Source organism: Pongo pygmaeus, chromosome 5 (assembly GCF_028885625.2).
Source record: "Pongo pygmaeus isolate AG05252 chromosome 5, NHGRI_mPonPyg2-v2.0_pri, whole genome shotgun sequence".
NCBI classification, from domain to species: domain Eukaryota; kingdom Metazoa; phylum Chordata; class Mammalia; order Primates; family Hominidae; genus Pongo; species Pongo pygmaeus.
In genome coordinates this window covers 47679410-47697203 of record NC_072378.2, presented here as the reverse complement: position 1 = coordinate 47697203, position 17794 = coordinate 47679410, and the positions used below count along the sequence as shown (strand labels likewise).

The 17794-nt window shown below is 43.6% G+C and overlaps 1 protein-coding gene across 2 annotated transcripts in view; it reads left to right on the top strand.

The window, feature by feature from the left end:
• The first annotated feature begins 603 nt into the window (after positions 1-603).
• TNFRSF21 (TNF receptor superfamily member 21) overlaps positions 604-17794 on the top strand; it is a 77493-nt gene continuing 60302 nt past the window's right edge. The window contains exon 1 of one of the 2 annotated variants that reach the window (XM_054491952.2): positions 604-1167. In XM_054491952.2, the coding sequence (XP_054347927.2) occupies positions 1072-1167 (96 nt within the window). In that variant the 5' untranslated portion in view covers positions 604-1071. The remainder of the gene's footprint in view (positions 1168-17794) is intronic. The other variant, XM_054491953.2, reaches the window with a different exon arrangement.

Genomic DNA, 17794 nt, shown 5'->3' with positions numbered 1-17794 from the left:
CTCCAAGACCATCCATGGACCCAACACCAATGACTCTGGGTTTTAAATCCTTTTAGTTTGGATTTCCTTAATTGCATTATAAGCCCAGAGGTTCTCAAACTTTGCCCCATATTAAAATCGCCTTGAAAACTTAAAAAACAAACAAACAACAGCAACAACAAACCTCAATGCCCAGGCCAGATCATGTCCTGTTCCAATTAAATCAGAGTCTCTAGAGGTGGGGCCCAAGAATCAATATATATGTTTTGAACTCTCCAGGTGATTCCACAGGGCAGCAAAGTTTGAGAAGCAACACACAGGTCTCCTTTTTTGTCACGCAGTTGATCTATGTGCTCTGTGGTCTATTCACTATCGCTCTCTGATTTAATCATCGTGTCCGAAACAATGGAAAGGCGTCTGCAGCTGAAATAATTTACTTGGAATTATCTTGGAAAAAATAAGTAAAGTTAGATCAGGGGTGAGATGCTTTCTCAGAGCTTTCCCTGGGTCAACAGGCGCGTGCAATTTCCTCAGCGAACGCCAAGGGGCACCCTCTCCCTCCCCGCTCTACCTGGAACGCCTTCCCCTTTCCAACCGCACAAAGAGCCCGGCCTCTTCCCGGGTGACATCACAAAGGGCCGGTCCCCCGCCCCTTCGGCGCCACCACGTGTGTCTCTGCGCCCGGTGGCTACCGACTCAGTCTCTCGCCAGCCAGTCTGGGCAGCGGAGGAGGGTGGTTGGCAGTGGCTGGAAGCTTCGCTATGGGAAGTTGTTCCTTTGCTCTCTCGCGCACAGTCCTCCTCCCTGGTTCTCCTCAGCCGCTGTTGGAGGAGAGCACCCGGAGACGCGGGCTGCAGTCGCGGCGGCTTCTCCCCGCCTGGGCGGCTGCGCCGCTGGGCAGGTGCTGAGCGCCCCTAGAGCCTCCCTTGCCGCCTCCCTCCTCTGCCCGGCTGCAGCAGTGCACATGGGGTGTTGGAGGTAGATGGGCTCCCGGCCCGGGAGGCGGCGGTGGATGCGGCGCTGGGCAGAAGCAGCCGCCGATTCCAGCTGCCCCGCGCGCCCCGGGCGCCCCTGCCAGTCCCCGGTTCAGCCATGGGGACCTCTGCGAGCAGCAGCACCGCCCTCGCCTCCTGCAGCCGCATCGCCCGCCGAGCCAGAGCCACGATGATCGCGGGCTCCCTTCTCCTGGTGAGCGCTTGCGTGGACCGGGGGTGGCGGCGGCGCCGGAGCAGAAGGAACCGCTCTCCGGGAGCCGGGCGGGTCTCTGGGCCGGGGCTTAGGGAGGCGCGGGGCCCGGCCGACTGGGTTACGGGCACTGAGGGGTTTGCAAGGCAAGGCAACACACCAGAGGGCCTCGACTAGGTTATTTGGGGGAATCTGAGGGCTCAGCCGGGGCTCGGGAATGAAGACGAATTGTTTTCCTTGCAGTCTGGCTTTGCTGGAGGAGACGCTAGAGGTAGCCGCCCGGCTTCTGCGCATTTGAGGGCTTTTCCCCCTACTCGGCCTACCTCGCGCTCCCCACGCCCGCAGCCACAGCCCCCCACCCATCGGCCACTGCCCCTCTGCGTGGTGTGGGGCCTCGCCGCGGTGTGGGGCTCCGAGGGCCGGCCGAGGCCGGCGCTTTGTTGCAGCTGCAATGTCATGTCGGGATGGTACCGCAGTGGAAGAGAGTGGTACCGGTGCGCGCCGGACACCGGAGACCTCCGGGTGCTGTCGCGCGGTGCATTCCCGAGCAGGGCGCAAGCCGCCCCCTCCTCAATCCCTTTACCCTCTCTCTTCCCTCTTGGCTCGGGTGGGGTCTCAGGTTCTGCATGCCGAAATATCACCCTTAGACCCACTCTCCGGCGCCTCCAAAGCGCCGGCTTCCAGCCAGCCAGCGCGCTGGCACTGGAATGGGGGGAGGGGGAAGGAGATGTGTGTAAAGGAACATGAATTTTCTACAGTCTTTCCGATCCCTCGTTTACCTGTGGCTAGGCAGGTGACCCTGCAGGGTGGTGCAGTCTCCCTCATCACCTAAGCTGCATCCACATCTCGGGTCAATCATCTTGACCAAAAACTTACCCTCAACTTCCCCCAAATTCCCTCCCTTTATTTCCAAATATGGGGGTGAAGGGGCAAGTTAGGTGGAAGAAAATTTGAGATCAAACCCTTGAGCTTCCCTTGCCTATCTTTTATCCCTGCAGGAGGGATGGAAATTCTTAGCTAAAAACCGAATAAAAAAAAAAAACCCCAAAAAACAAGAGCTTGTTTTCACGGCAGGGCTGTGTAAGGGAAAAGCAGGCTTGCTGTCTCCTTCCCCAAAAGGGCTTAACGCCTGGCCAGCCAAGAACTGCTTAGATCTCAGGACATTGCAGTTGCTATGGCCTGGGAATTCATCCTACAGACACTCTGGTTCCTTGTGTGTGTGTTTTAAGAGGAAGAGAGAGACTAAAGAAAAGTTTGTTACTGTTAGCATTTATAATGAGGCAAGTCCCAGTCTCCCTTCAGAAACTCTTTTCTGCCCACTTATTAATGGCATGGCCAAGGTTTATATCTTTGAAACAAGTATGGTGGATGGTAAGCAGTAGTCGGGGAGTCTCTTGGGACAATGAACCTGGATTGACAGTCTTGGTGTGGAGAGAAACACATATAGGGTCCATGGGAACACTGATCCTAGTTCAGTGGAGTGAGAACTATCATCATTTCCGTTTTCACGGCCTTAGATCCACTACTATCCACTACTATGTTTCGGGTGCTTCCAACACATCTGATTATTATATGCCTCATAGAGTCCATTCCCAGATTAAATCTTAAGTCATTGTGCAATACTCCATTTATTTTACCTTTCAGCATGAGGTAGGTAATTAAACAAAGGTCTTGATGTAATCAAAGGGTAGGTTGCTTTAACCGAGAAAGGGCCCAGCTCCTTTTCTTGAATCATCAGGCTAGGCAGCCTGTCTTATGCCTGTAATCCCAGCGTTTTGGGAGGCCAAGGTGGGAGGATTGCTTGAGTCCAGGAGTTCGAGATTTGCCTGGGCAACATAGTGAGACCCCATCTCTACAAGAAATTAGGTGGATGTGGTGGTGGTGTGCGCCTGTATGCCAAGCTACTCAGGAGGCTGAGGTGGGAGGATGGCTTGAGCCCAGGATGTTGAGGCTGCAGTGAGCTGTGACCATGCCACGGCACTCCAGCTTGAGTGACAGAATGAGACCCTGTCTCCAAAACCAAAATAAACAATAAGTTATCACACTCAACCTACCTTAAAAATTGTGCACTGGATTTGCAACTAAAGACCTGACAATTTAAGTTTGGCTACTTTGAAAAAAATAAAATTTATAATGGGGCTTAGGAGCAGTCTCAAGCTGATAACCAGTACAGGATTCCTTATTCTTCTGCTAGCTATGCTAAAAAGACTTCAGGTAAATTCATGGAATAGCATGAGGTTGAGCCCTTCATCCTGACGGGTGACTGGAGGGTGTGCCATGAATCAGTAGAGACTATGCTATAATCCCCATCCAGGGTGGGGAGGAAATGCCTTTTGTCTTTCACATTCTTATACTGCATGCCCAAGTCCACAGGACAGGCTTTGTTAATGTGTAAAATGATGATCTCATGATACTGTTCCAAGAAGTATTTATCCCATTGGGATCCTTGGCCATGTGAACATGACGGACACCAGGTACTGGAGCCTGGGTGCACGTGGCAGGGTACTCAGAACACTACTGGGGGAGGTGGGCAAGTTAGTGGCCTGCCTACGTATTACAGTTAGATTAAAAAGTAATAATCCCAGTAAAGTGTTCTATGTATTATGTCTTTTAATGCTCTTCTTTCAAATATCTCCCTTTTTGTGTGATAATATTTATTGTCATCATTTTTGTGTTGTGACTTTTTGTTTGTCATGACCAGCTAACTGCATGAAAAATAGCTTACTATAAGCTTATAAAAATACAAATATATAGGTACACAATATGATATAATATATACACACGTATATAGCCATTGTATATGTATAGAGACAGCAATTGCTACATGCCAGGTGCTTTGTATACAGTATCTCATTTATTCATAGCATCTTTGTGAAGCAGATGATATTATCTCCTTTTTATAGTTGAGAAAATGGAAGCTCCCAGAACTTCATTGGTTTGTCCCAGGCCACACAGCTTGCACGTGATATTGCTGGGGCCAGAACCCAGGACTGCCTGGCTCTTCAGCTCATGTCTTCCCTTAGCGCTGTGCCACACTGCGTGTTTCACAAGTCCAAATTGCTTGATAATAAAATGTAACAACAGAGAAGGCTCACTGGGGAAAAGTTAAGGAGGTGGTTTGGTTTGTTACAGAACGTGAATAAGAATTACAGGAATGCCTTTGGAAGGAAGTATTCTTGCTGCTTGCACTTCTATTTCTGATGAGTGTCTGCATGTTAATAGAAAGTAAAACATACACTGAAAGACAAGAGCTGGGTTCAAAAGTCTGGGACTCAGGTGGACAAAACATTCTTGTTGCTCGACACCCAGTAAGTCTGGTGTGCATGGTTGTGCTTTGTCTTCATAATCTAAGCTTACCTTCCACCATCTTGACTTTACCAATTGTACTATTCTGCCTGAGACACTCACCTTTGCTATATCATATCTCTGGAAGGCAGAGACAAGATCAATGAGAGCTTTAGGTTTGTGCCAGTGATAAGGAATGCTCTAGAATGGCTTGCCCAGCGTGACACTACTTAGTCAGAGATGCCCCTTGCCCTCGGGGAGCTCGCTTTAACTGCATAGATAGGATTTTGGCAGTGAGGCCGTCAGAAGAGAAGGGAGCCATAATTGGTAAGGATATGAGTTCTGAAGTTTTAGAAAACACTCTGTTGCAAGCATTATGAATTCCACATAGAGGGCTATTTGCTGTTATAGCCTGTCCAGCTGTGCGTTTGCCTAGAAAGTGCCAAGTAATAGTGTTTTTCTCTGTTACTGAAACTCCATGTGTAGCTTAGTGCTACCTCCTGACCATCATTTATCAAAGTACATTACCTGGTACATTGGCAATTCACTTTGGCTGCTTGGGCAGGTGTGGAGTGGTCTGGTGGGGGCTGAAGTTCTGAATCATGTCAAGACTTGGTGGCAAATTCAAGCAGAACTTTAAATTAGAGCTGATATTACATCTAAAAGATTTTCTCCCTCTTATATATCTTAGCTCTACAATCCTAGAATGTGAAAGCTGGAAGGGAGCATAAAAAATACTGATTTAACACCCTATATTTTTTGGTTGAGAGAAAAAAAATGCTCTACTGGGGAAGTGACTGCTTTTTCATGTTTACAAATGAAACTGCATCGAGCACCCTTTCTAAGTGAGGCACTCTTCTGGGCAGTGGGAACCCAGGGATGAATTGGGATTTGGATCTTGCCATGAAGGTACAATTTGTATGGTATATAAAATGAGCATGGCCATCACCAGTGCTGGTTGGGTTTTACTCACTCATATGGAATCAGTGGATGAATGTAGTATACTTACCTTAATACACAAAATATGATTGATGTTAAAATCTTTAAAATACCTGAAGTAACTTTGGCTCTTAGTCTGAGAATAAGAAAACAAAAAACAAAAAAAACACAACTCTTTCAAATCTGAGAATGACATACATTATCCTCGGTAGAGAAAGCAACTTCTAATCAGAGAATGGGGAGCGCAGAACCTGTGCTGGAATGCATGAGTCCTGACCGACCCCATGAGTTATCATTACAGTCAAAATGTGTGTAATGGAATTGAGCTCTGTCATCTGAACTGTTTCTGAAGACATATGTTTGAATCTTCCTCAAGTCTAGTCCAAAGCAAACACACCTCTAGTGTAAATAAACTACACAAGTAAATCAAATCAGCAATAAAAAAAAAAATTCCTTGTAAATGGGATTTAAGGACTACCTTAAGTTGGGAAGGGAAAAAAGGGAGACTTGAAAAGGCATATATCCACCAAATGCCTGCATGACATGTTTTAGTGTGGCTAAATGTAGACAAAGTCTATCACGCAGGATATGGTAAGCACAGTTAATGCTGTATTTTCTGGGGCAGTTTGCAGACAGTCCTTTACTCCAGGTGTGTTCTTATTGGGTCGGAACAAATAGGTGGGAGCTTCTGGGCTGGCTCTGGCAGGTGGTCTTTGTCCTTTCTGCATTGTAGACCAGAATGTGGAGACATCACACTTTAACTTTGCAGGCAACTATATCCACGAAGATGAGAGGTGAAGCCTCTTTGGAGGCTGCATAGACAGTTTGCAAATTAATTTTGTGTTCAGCTGGTCCTTCATAAAGCATGTAAACTCTAACTGTCTTAAATAAACATCTTTTTTTTTTTTTTTGGGTTTTTTTTTGGTGACACAAAATGGTCAGGTGCATTATCAGATCATTACTATTCAGGGGCTGGCATGAATTGAGTGACTTTTCCTTGTGCTTATTTTCCAGTAAGCACTAATATTCTGTTGGCTTTCTTTCCCCAAGCAGGCCTGGCAAATTCCGGTGATGCCAGGTCACCAGCAACTTCTTGGCAAACTCAGGTGCTTCTCTTCTGTGACAAGAAGAGCCCAGGTTATCTCAGAGCTTTGGGCATGTGTCCAGTGATCACTTGGAGCTGACTCAGTGTGGACCATTAGGCAAAGATATGTCTGTTTGACAGAATGACAATGGGAGCCATAATAGGAATCAATTTGGTTCCCAAAGTTGAATCCTCATTTAGCATTAGCAGAAGGCTGGGCCTTGTGGCTGTAGCAGCAACAGCTGCTGAGCTTTGATTATTTAGGATAGGGGCAAGATCATGAATAAATACTGGCCTTGCCCCAGTGTTTGTGTTTGTCAAATACCAAAAAATAAAATGAGAATCCTAAATTGACTTGCGCGCTGCCACCTAGCTTTCTTACCACCTTCATTTCTAGCCTGAATCCAAGAGGAGAGGAGTTTGGGTAGAGGTTATAACCTGGGAGGAACCTGGCAGATATCAGTGAGTACAGGCAGGACTGAGGGCTATACAGAGGTGGGTGGGGTTCACTGATACTTAGGCTGTTGACTCAAAGCAATCGTAAGCAATAGTGATCTCAGTGAGATCAGTGAGCAATAGCGATCTCACTGTTCTTGAGAGGTGCTAAAGGCCACCAGAAGATTTTCTTATCAGTATCCTGGCTTTGGAGATGACAGATGTGTGCAGTGGTGGGAAAGTTGCGCTCAGAGAGATCTCAGGCAGGTGTAGGACTGAGCAGGGTGTGGTTGGGGATCAGGATGTTGCCCTGTGGCTTCATATTTAAAAATTATACCTAAGACTTTGTGCTACATAAAAATAAAAACAAGAAGAGTAAAGGGGGGCACTTAGTAAGCTAAGTCATAGCAAGGCTCATTATCTAATCTTTATATACTTTTCTATTTGTTCGTCTGCTGTCAGTACTGCTGTGTGGCTCTGTTGCTTGGCACCCTTGCAAATCTATCTGTTTTGGGAAAAGGAATATGAGCTTAATGGATTTAGGAGAGAGGAGAGGAGTGAGTCCATGAGTCCTGGAATCAACTGAGAGCAGCTGTGGATTCAATAGGGCTTCAGCTCTGAGAGCCCAGAGGGGAGGAATAAGCAAGTGGGTGTTAATATTAATCATTGATATTGCTATCACTGGCTCTTATTTATTGAGTACTTATCTTTGACATTGTGTTGAATACCTTCTACAAATGATCTCAGTACATGTGACAAGTCTATGAGGTAGTAGCATTAGCCCCATTTTACAGATAAGAGAATGGAGTTTGAAAAATCTTATGGTCATGCAGTTGGCAACTGCTGGAGAGAGGATTTAAATCTAGGTCAGTGTGGCTTTGTGCACACTGCTTTTTCTGCAAGTTGTTGGTAGCAGAGAGGTCACCTTGATTTACCAGAATTTTGTTTTCTGTAAAGAGAATGACTTTACCCAAGAGTTGGACATTCTCTTTCCAGAAATTTAATGAGCAGTTCTACTCCACGATGGTGCTTGGAAGTTTAGCTAAAACTGCTGGTTATAAACTGAGAGCAACCTGTGTGTGGATTGAAAGGGGAGGGTGTGCAGTCATTGGTAAGCATTTTCCTATGGTGTGACTCTGACGGGCGAGGGTGCCATGGCTAAGATGGAAAGATACTCCTGCAAATTGAAATGTTATAAATAGGGAATGGATGCTTTGCTTTCCTGCTACTTGGGTCATTTTGAAAAATATTTGTTTAGTGAGTAACGGTGTGACATGGGTTCTGCTTAGCAATGTAGTTTCAACTCACTTATCCTGAGAACTTGAGGACCTTTTAGGGTTTTCTTTGCTGTCAGCCTAGTTATTTGTATAGGATAAGTGCACGGGCTTATACCATCTGTTATTAGTATTTCCTTTTTTCACTTTTCATTTCAGGTCTCTTAGAAACTGGTTTAACTCCGTGATTTAAGGGGTGTCAGAGGTCATGTGTTTGTGTGTGGTTTATCATACTGAGTGGTAGCACTCGCTTAAGTAAGCTTTTAAACATCGCTTCGTAGGTTGTAGAGACTGAGTAAACTAGGAAAAGGCAAAGGGTGAGAGGAAATTATTTAATCATTTGTCCTGGAAAACAGGCTGGAATTCTGGTCTCCCAAATAACCTTTGGGACAAGACCGTTGTTTGATTTCATCCTATATACGGCCAGGTCAGCTTGCCCAGGATTAGGAGAGGTAGGGGTGTTGGGAAGAAAGAAAGAGATTCCAAGGCGAATGGTAACAGGTCCCCAGAATAATTTAGCTGGATATTTTTGTTAATCCGTTTTGCGATGCTATAAAGGAATACCCAAGACTGGGTCATTTATAAAGAAAAGAGGTTTATTTCACTCATGGTTTTGCAGGCTGTACAAGAAGCATGGATTTAGCATCTGTTTGGCTTCTGGTAAGGCCTCAGGAAGCTTTTAGTCATGGCAGAAGGGAAGGGCGGCTGGTGTGTCACATGGTGAGAGAGGGAGCAAGAGAGAGAGAAGGAAGTACTAGGCTCTTTGAGCAACCAGCTCTGGTAGGAATTAACAGAGAACTCAGTTATCACCAATGGGACAACGCCAAGCCATTCATGACAGATCCACCTCGTGACCCAAACACCTCCCGTAAGACTCCACCTCCAACATTGTGGATCACATGTCAACATGAGATTTGGAGAGGACATACATCCTAACTATATCATGATTCAATCTTTGCTATTCCTTTATGTGTAGAAGTCCATGACTCCTCTTGGGTTTAAACCTTGCAGACCTGGTCAAGGAAAAATAACAAAATAGACAAGGTTTGTATGTGTTTCCTCATTTGAAAAGCTCAGGGCTAATACTGTTTTTCAGCTTCTCAAAGACAATATGCTCTTCATCATTGTGTTTCTGGCTCCAAGTCCTGACACATAGCAGTTAAGCAATAAATGATTAATGAATTTCAGAAGGATCTTGATTTAAACTAACTGTTCATTCATTCTAGACAAGTTAGAGGGTAGTTGGAGCTAGCGTTACATCTCAGTACTTTGAACAACGAAGGATAGATGAGTTATTAAGAAAGAACAATTTAAACTTATGTAAGTTGTCAGACTAGAAGAACCTAGTGGGTGTAGAATTCTCTTTATGTGTCATTTCAATTCAATTCCCTTTGTTTACAGTATTTATGTATAGTTAAAACTAACGTGTATGTACCTGCTCGTGTTCTGCTTTTCTTAGTGCAGCTATTTTCTGTTATCTTACAGAGATATATTTATATTTTATCCATTTAATAAAATTTATGGGGCATCTATTAAATGTCAGGCATTGCTAGACTTTGGGTATATGATATGAAAAGCTATTCATGGGCTTTCCTTCTTGGACGTTGTAAAAGGGGTGATGCTTAATAAGAACCAGCCTTTTAGAGAATAGAAGAAAAAGTATGCCAGGAGGAAGGAACAGTATGTGGGATGGCCCAGAGGGAGGAAAGAGCCTACATTTTCAGAGAATAGAAAGAGTACGGTGGTTGGTGCTCAGTGAATGGGGACAATGGATCGAGCTTGAAAAGGCAGGCAGGGGCCATATCATACAAGATCCTTTAAGGGATCAGGACATCACTCAGAGTGCAGTGGGAAGCAGGGTAATAATATGACTTGAATGCAATTAAAAAAATAAAAACTCACTGGCAGCTCTGTGGAGAATGGATTAGAGAAGGGGAGCATAGAAGCTGGAGGCCAGTTAGCACCTTTTACAGTAATTCAGGGCAGAGATGATGGTGCTAGAGCAGTGACAATGAAGATGGGGATTACTAGATAGAAATTTTGGAGAGATTTGCTGATGGCGAGATAGGAAGGAGCAGGTGATATTGAAAGCAGTGATCAAGGTTGATTCCTAGGTTCCCACATTGAGCAGTCTATTGTGGTCTGATTACTTTGAAAGGGAAGGCTTGGGGAGCAGTGGGTGAAACTGAGAGGCCTTAAGTTTGGATGCGTATTGAGTAAGTTTGAGGTGCCTGTGATTCACGTCAGTTCAAGCCTTTATAGCTGCCACTTTTTAATAGCTCTATCCCCTCCAGTTGGCACTGTGTTGAGCCATTCTACTGTTGTTGGATGCTTGGCTTGCTGTCTCTTTGGTCTTCCACTGCAAGCAGCACTAATGAAGTTGTCCCTGTATAAACCAATTGCTCTTTTTCCTTTTTGGTTGTTTCCCCAAGGTGTGTTCCTCAAAGTGGAATTGCTGGGTCAAAGGAAATAAATGAACAGTTTTATGGCTTTTGCTGCACATTGCCAGATTGTAGTCCAAAAGAACTGAATTTGCCAGATTGTAGTCCAGAAGAACTGAATTAATTTAGAATGCCACCAGCCACCTATAAATGTGCTTTCTAGCCCACAAGCCTGCCAATATTGGAGTTTATGATTTTAATTTATTTATGGTGCTTTAATATAGATACGTGAGGGTCCTTGGGTGCAAATTTGAATTTCAATAGCTCCTAGGGATATCAAACATTATCCATAGGATGATCACCTTTGTAATTATGTACTCATGTAGCCCTCTGTTATAACTATTGAGAAGGAGTTATGTTAGCCACATTTGCATGAATTCTTTATATACATTTTTAGTTTTATAAGCTTTTATTAGCAGTGTATGCCATATTTTACATTCTACTTTTAATATTATTATATTTAATAACATAAAAGTTGAGATTTATGTTTTTATTTTTGAGACAGAGTCTCGCTCTGTCCCCCAGGCTGGTGTGCAGGTGGTGTGATCTCGGCTCACTGCAACCTCTTCCTCCCAGGTTCAAGTGATTTTCCTCCCTCAGCCTCCTGAGTAGCTGGGATTACAGCGTGCACCACCCTGCCTGGCTAATTTTTGTATTTTTAGTAGAGGCGGGGTTTCACCATGTTGGCCATGTTGGCTGGTCTCGAACTCCTGACCTCAAGTGATCCTCCTGCCTCGGCCTCTCAAAGTGTTGGGATTACAGGTGTGAGCCACTGTACCCAGCCGAGATTTATATTTTTAAATCTTTTTCTTTGTTTGTGTCTGAGAATATTTTGTGTCTGAGAATATTTTCATTTTGTTGGTGCTGTTTATTTTAACAGAAATTGATCTCTTTGCAATGAACTATTCTGATAACTTTGAATTTTCTATGTGATGTTTTAAATGTTGGGTTTGTTGACTTTTTGGACTTTAGTGTCATATTTATGGTAAGAACTACATTAGTATGTTCTGCAAGATAGTAATACTCATTGCATGAGGAAAGGGTTTTATGGTCAAATATGTTTGGGGAGTGCTAGGTTCAACTAAGTCACCATTTCTGGCAGCTGTCCTGCCGGGCCTGCTGGAGCCTTCAATAGGTTAATATTAATTGTGCCTTTCTGAGAGAAGACTCTAATCAGGAGCACTTTCTAAACTTTTAGACCGGGGGCTGGTAAACTTTGTCTGTGAAAGGCCAGATAGTATATATTTTCAGCTTTATGGGTCATGTGGTTTCTGCTCTAACTACTTAATTCTGTGTTTGAATGGTGAGAGCAGCCCTAGGCAATACCTAAGAGATTGGGTGTGGCTGTGTTCCAATAAAGCTTTATTTGTGGACACTACAATTTGACTGTCATATAATTGTTATATGTCACAAAATATGATGATTTGTTTGATTTTTTAAAAACTATTTAAAATGTAAAAACCTTCTTAGCTTGTGAGCAATACACAGGCAGGTGCTGGCGCTTACTCTTTAAATTTTTATTTATTTATTTTAATTTGGGACAGGGTCTTGCTCTGTCACCCAGTCTGGAGTTCAGTTGTGTGATCACAGCTCACTGTAGCCTCACCCTCCTGGGCTCGAGCGATCCTCCTACCTCACTCAGCCTCCTGAGTAGCTGGAACACCACTATACCTGATTCCGTTTTTTTCTTTTTTTTTTTTTTTTTAATTTTTTGTAGTGACAGGGTCTGCCTATGTTGCCAGACTGGTCTCAAGCTCCTGGGCTCAAGCAATCCTCTCCCCTTGCCCTCCCATGTTCACTCTTTTAAGACCATAGAATCATTAATATCTCATGGGACTAGATCAGGGAAACTCACTGTGGGAAATGCTTACTTAAATTCTGCCCCAGTTATCTAAAGTACTTATTAATAGTAAATCCTTTCTGCTCTCTTGTGTTTTCTCATTTGCTATATACCAAGTTTTTATTTTAAATGTTTTGAAAATGCTAGTGGGCCCATGTTTCTCTTTTAACTCTTTACTGTGCAGTCTGTATTTTTTGTTTCGTTGTTTGCTCTAAGTCCAGGATGGTTTGTTTCAGGATTATAGCTTTTAAAAATCTGAAGTCTTTGATACACTTCTCAGGAATTGAATACTTGCGTTTTAATTGGGGTGTTTTAAAAGATTGTCTTGGCCAGGTGCGGTGGCTTACATCTGTGATGCCATCATTTTGGGAGGCCGAGGCAGGCGGATCACTTGAGGCCAGCAGTTCAAGACCAGCCTGGTCAATATGGTGAAGTCCCGTCTCTACTAAAAATATAAAAATTAGCTGGGCATGGTGGCACACGTAATCCCAGCTGCTGGGGAGGCTGAGGCACTCGAATTGCATGAACCCAGGAGAGAGAAGTTGCAGTGAGCCCAGATCGTGCCACTGCAATCCAGGCTGGGTGACAGAGCGAGACTCCGTCTCAAAAAACTCAAAAAAAAAAAAGTAAAAAGAGAAAGGATTTTCCATCACTCGTTAGAAAATTTGAAAATTAAAAGTAAAAAACTAAAAGATTGTTAAAATATAGTACATTGTTAAGTTGGCAGGAGTGATAATTAAGGTAACATTTATGGAATGCTTACTATGTGTCAGACACGTTTTGCCTGCTTTATCTGTATTAACAATTAATTCTCAAAACAGTCTTTGAAGAGTAGGTATTGCTAATTAACTCCTTTATACTAATGAGGAAGCAGAGACACAGAAGTGAGCCATTTGCCAAGGCCACCCAGAATTAAGGATTAAAAAAAACCCAACGTGTTTTTCTACTTGCACACAAGGCTCAACACAACACCTTTGACACCAAATTCTCCAGCGGACACCAACTGAGTGCCCTCTAGTTCAATTCAGTTCTGACCTATCTACCCGGAAGTAGTGTCGGATCCCACAGTTTAAAGACTCAGTTCCAGGGGACTGCCCCCAATATCTGATGTCAAGCATAAGCCGCAGGTTATTTTGCCTGTGCTTCGGCCCGACCGACTGTAAATCAAGGTTCCCACAACCCCTTCCTCAGGTTTGATTAATTTGCAAGAGCGGCTCACAGGACTCAGGGAAACACTTTACTTACTCAGCCTCATGAGTAGTTGGGACTACAGGCGTGTACCACCACACCCAGCTCCAGTTTCTTGATAAAAGATATAATAAAGGCTACAAATGAACAGCCAGATGGAGGAAATGCATAGGGCAAGGTGTGTGGGAAGGGGCATGGAGCTTCCATGCCCTCTTTGGGTGCCCCATCCTCCAGGAATCTCCAGGTGTTCAGCTGTTCAGAAGCTCTCCAAACCCCAGTCCTTTTGGGCTTTTATGGAGACTTCATTACTTAGACATGATTGATTATATCACTGGCCATTGGTGATCAGCTCAACCTTCAGCCCTTTTCCCCTTCTCTGAGGTTGGAGTGGGGTTGAAGGTCCCAACCCTTCCATCATACCTTGGTCTTTCTTATGACCAGCCCCTATCCAGAAGCTACCTAGCAGCCCCCAGCCACCAATCATCTCATTAGCATGTAAAAGACACTATTATGGCTGTCTTTTACAGCTGGAGATTTTATGGTTTTAGGAATTGTGCACCAGAAACCAGGGACAGAGACCAAATATATATATTTATTATATCACAGTATCACGCCTAGTTAGTACCTGGTAGATCTAGGCTGCTTGGCACACTATAGGCTAAAATATTAATAGGTTTTGTTTATGCGTGCTTTTATGCTGGAGTTGCTGCACTGGCCAGAGTCATTGGTTTTGCCTTGGTTCACATGCTTTTCTTTAAATCCTTAGTGAGCACAGAGTAACATTCCTTCTGCATCTTTCCTCCTGTCTTTCATGGAATGCCAATTCATTTACTGCTTAGTGACTAAATAAATGGGTAGCCTACTCTTGGCTTCTTCATGTATGCAGAAGTCTTAGAAATAGTTATTTCTAAGGACACGGAAGGAGATGAGGTTCTGTGGCCCCAGGACTGAGTGCTGCTGAGTGTACACGCTCCTGCATTGCAGGTTCCAGGGAAAACAGCACCTGAGTTAAGTCTCACATGGCTTTTCCTTTTTCAGTGTCCCCGGAGCTTGCCTCCTTCCAGTACTGCAGTCAGCACATTCTAGCCTTGGCATCCTCTATATTCGCAGCTTTAAAAATGGTCCCTGCTTTTGCCTTAGCAACAGAAAACTTTTTTTTTTTTTTTTTAATCAGAGAGGATAGTAGGAAATGCAAGAGTTGACCAAATTTATATAACTGGGAACAGTTCTGTCTGTGATTTGTGGAAGCTCTGTCCTTGAAGCTTTCTTCTTTGTGCATTCCTTTTCCCCCGCTTCAAATATACAGAATTCTAAACAGCCAGTGTCTTGATATTACACATTTAATGTGATGCTCAAAATAAAATGATCAGAAATTCTGGAAGGTCCCGCTCTGCCTGGCTTTTGCCTTTAGATCATCTGTTATCATGTTTTAGATTCACCATCTCAGGAATAACTTGGTTGCATTATCATCTCTACAGTAACGGGTTTCCTCTTCAAAATATTAGTTTTATGCAGCATTGAAAAATTCTACAACAAACTCATAGGCAGTCTCTCTGCCTGCCCTTTATGAATAGAAAAAAAGTTTACTTCCGCCTTGACTTTGCTCATTTTCTGCTAAAAATTAGAATTTGATAGGGAACAAGAATGACAAAAATACGTTGTTTGAAGAATGAGGTCATGGAGTAAGAATTGTTAAAGAATAAATATGAATCAACATTCTGACATGTCTTTGCAAATCTGGGTGCTTCTTGTCCTTAGTCAGGCCCATCTCTGTGTCCTAGAATAGAAGTGACAACAGGAGAGGTGTGGTGTGGCTCACCAGGGTGAATGCTGAGACCCAGGGAGTTTTTACTGTTGGTTATTTAGAGCTACCTCCTCCCTCTTTTGAAATTTGTGTTGTTCTGGGTTTACCTTTTAATCATTCAGTAGGCATTTATAGTGCTCATAAATCCTGTACAGTTTGGGATATTTGCCTCATTTATCCATTGTTGGTGAAATAAATGTCTTGGATAAATGAAATTTTCCAAATAACTAAAGTTTAAACTAGGATGGTGCATAGCTAACTTCTGGAGGATAATCTTATTATGCTGCTTATAATTCTAATCACCAAGTTAGTATCATCTTTTTTTAAAGAAATAAGAGGGGAGGCTGGGCACAGTGGCTCATGCCTATAATTCCAGCACTTTCGGGGGCTGAGGTGGCAGGAATGCTTGAGGCCAGGAGTTTGAGATCAGCCTGGGCAACATAGTGAGGACCCCTGGCCCCCTCAAAAAAAAAGAAAGAAATGAGGAGGGAATGTTTTAACTCTCTGATACATTTGCTTGTCACCTTAAGCACCCTGCAGAGTGTAATTCTTGTAAGCCATTTGTAGTTCTGTTAAAACAGAGTGATGTCTTCAGGGAACTTTGGAGATGAAATGAAGTATCTGCCCTTGTATTGAAGGGTATAAGGCCAGACTGCTTTATCTCTTGAGTTATTGTGGCTACATTGTGGAGGCTTTGGGCTTTCTCCTGCTCGCTTTTAAACCTGTGCGCAGCCAGGCGCGTTGGCTCACGCCTGTAATCCCAGCACTTTGGAAGGCTGAGGCAAGCGGATCACGAGGTCAGGAGATGAAGACCATCTTGGCCAACATGGTGAAACCCTGTCTCTACTAAAATACAAAAAATTAGCTGGGCATGGTGGTGCGCCCCTGTAGTCCCAGCTACTCAGGAGGCTGAGGCAGGGGAATTGCTTGAACCCAGGAGGCGGAGGTTGCAGTGAGCTGAGATCATGCCACTGCACCCCAGCCTGGCGACAGAGCAAGACTCCGTATCAAAACAAAACAAAACAAAAAACCTGTGCACTCATCTTTAACAACCTCCTCTACCACCACTTCTAATATGCTGGTTCTAATTATTTATGGTCTGTAAGTCCATTCATTCATTTATTCAACTAACACTTGTCAGACATTACCATGAGTTGGGTCCTTGAGGGCGTGGATAGCACCAGTAAGTGAAATAGACCTGATCCTTGTCCACATGGAGCTTGTGATCCATAGGGGAAGACATGCTAAAAAGAAAAATGGGTAAGTACAATATTGTGGTAGCCATACTGGGGGAAAAATGGGAATGAGGGATCTTGTGAAACCTGTTTTTATTAGTGGAGAAGTGGTCAGGGATGGCATTCCAGAGAAAGTCCTATCTTTGTTAAAGACTTTGCCTTTCATCCTAAGTCATGTGGGAAGTGATTGAGAGTTTTAAGTAGAGGATGAAAGGATGAGATTTGGTGTGTGAGTTGGAGTGGGTGTCAAGAAAGGAAGCCAAGATCTCAGTACTCATTGCTAAACTTTCAGAGGTCTGACGATTCTTGTGAGTGAGCTTCTGCTCTCTGTATTTTTTGACATTTCTTTTGACTGCCCTGTGCAGGTGTTGACAGACTTTCTCTATAAAAGGCTGGATCTTATATTATCTCCAGCATGTAGTATATATAGTGTATTCTATAAAGGGCTGGATAATATTTTAAGTTTGCAGGCCATAAGGTATCTTTTGGAACTATCCAACTCTGCCGCTGTAGCATGAAAGCAGCCATAGTCAATACCTACATGAATGGCTGAATTCCAATAAATGTGTTTATAAAAACAATTGGCATGTGGGATTTAGTTTGCTGACCCCTGGCTTGGAGAATACTTTGCTTCTTATTCCCATGATCTTCGTTATTGAGGTAGTTGTGCAAGGGAGGAAATGCAATCTATGTGGTCATCCCTGACTTTGAGCTGCTTATAATCATTATGGGAAGATAAGTATATACACTTAAGTGGCCATCAGCAAACATTACAAGACGATATGTAATTAGGCACCAATATGATGAACAGAAACAGGAAATGTGATGAAGAGTTCACTCATCTACTTGGAATGTGGGTGTCTGGGAATAGTTTTAAAGGCTTTACAGGGAAGGTGGAGCTTGACAGAAATAATTGTAAACACTTAGAGGGTTAGAGGTGAACACAACCTAGTCCAACTTGCAAATTTTAGTGATGCAGTGTTAGAAGATGAACAAAAGCAAATCACAGAACACTATGTATGGACAGTCCCCTTTGGATATGTAAGACAAAACAAAACAAAAATCAATGGCAACAGCCAATTTAAGGTATGCATGCATGTATGTA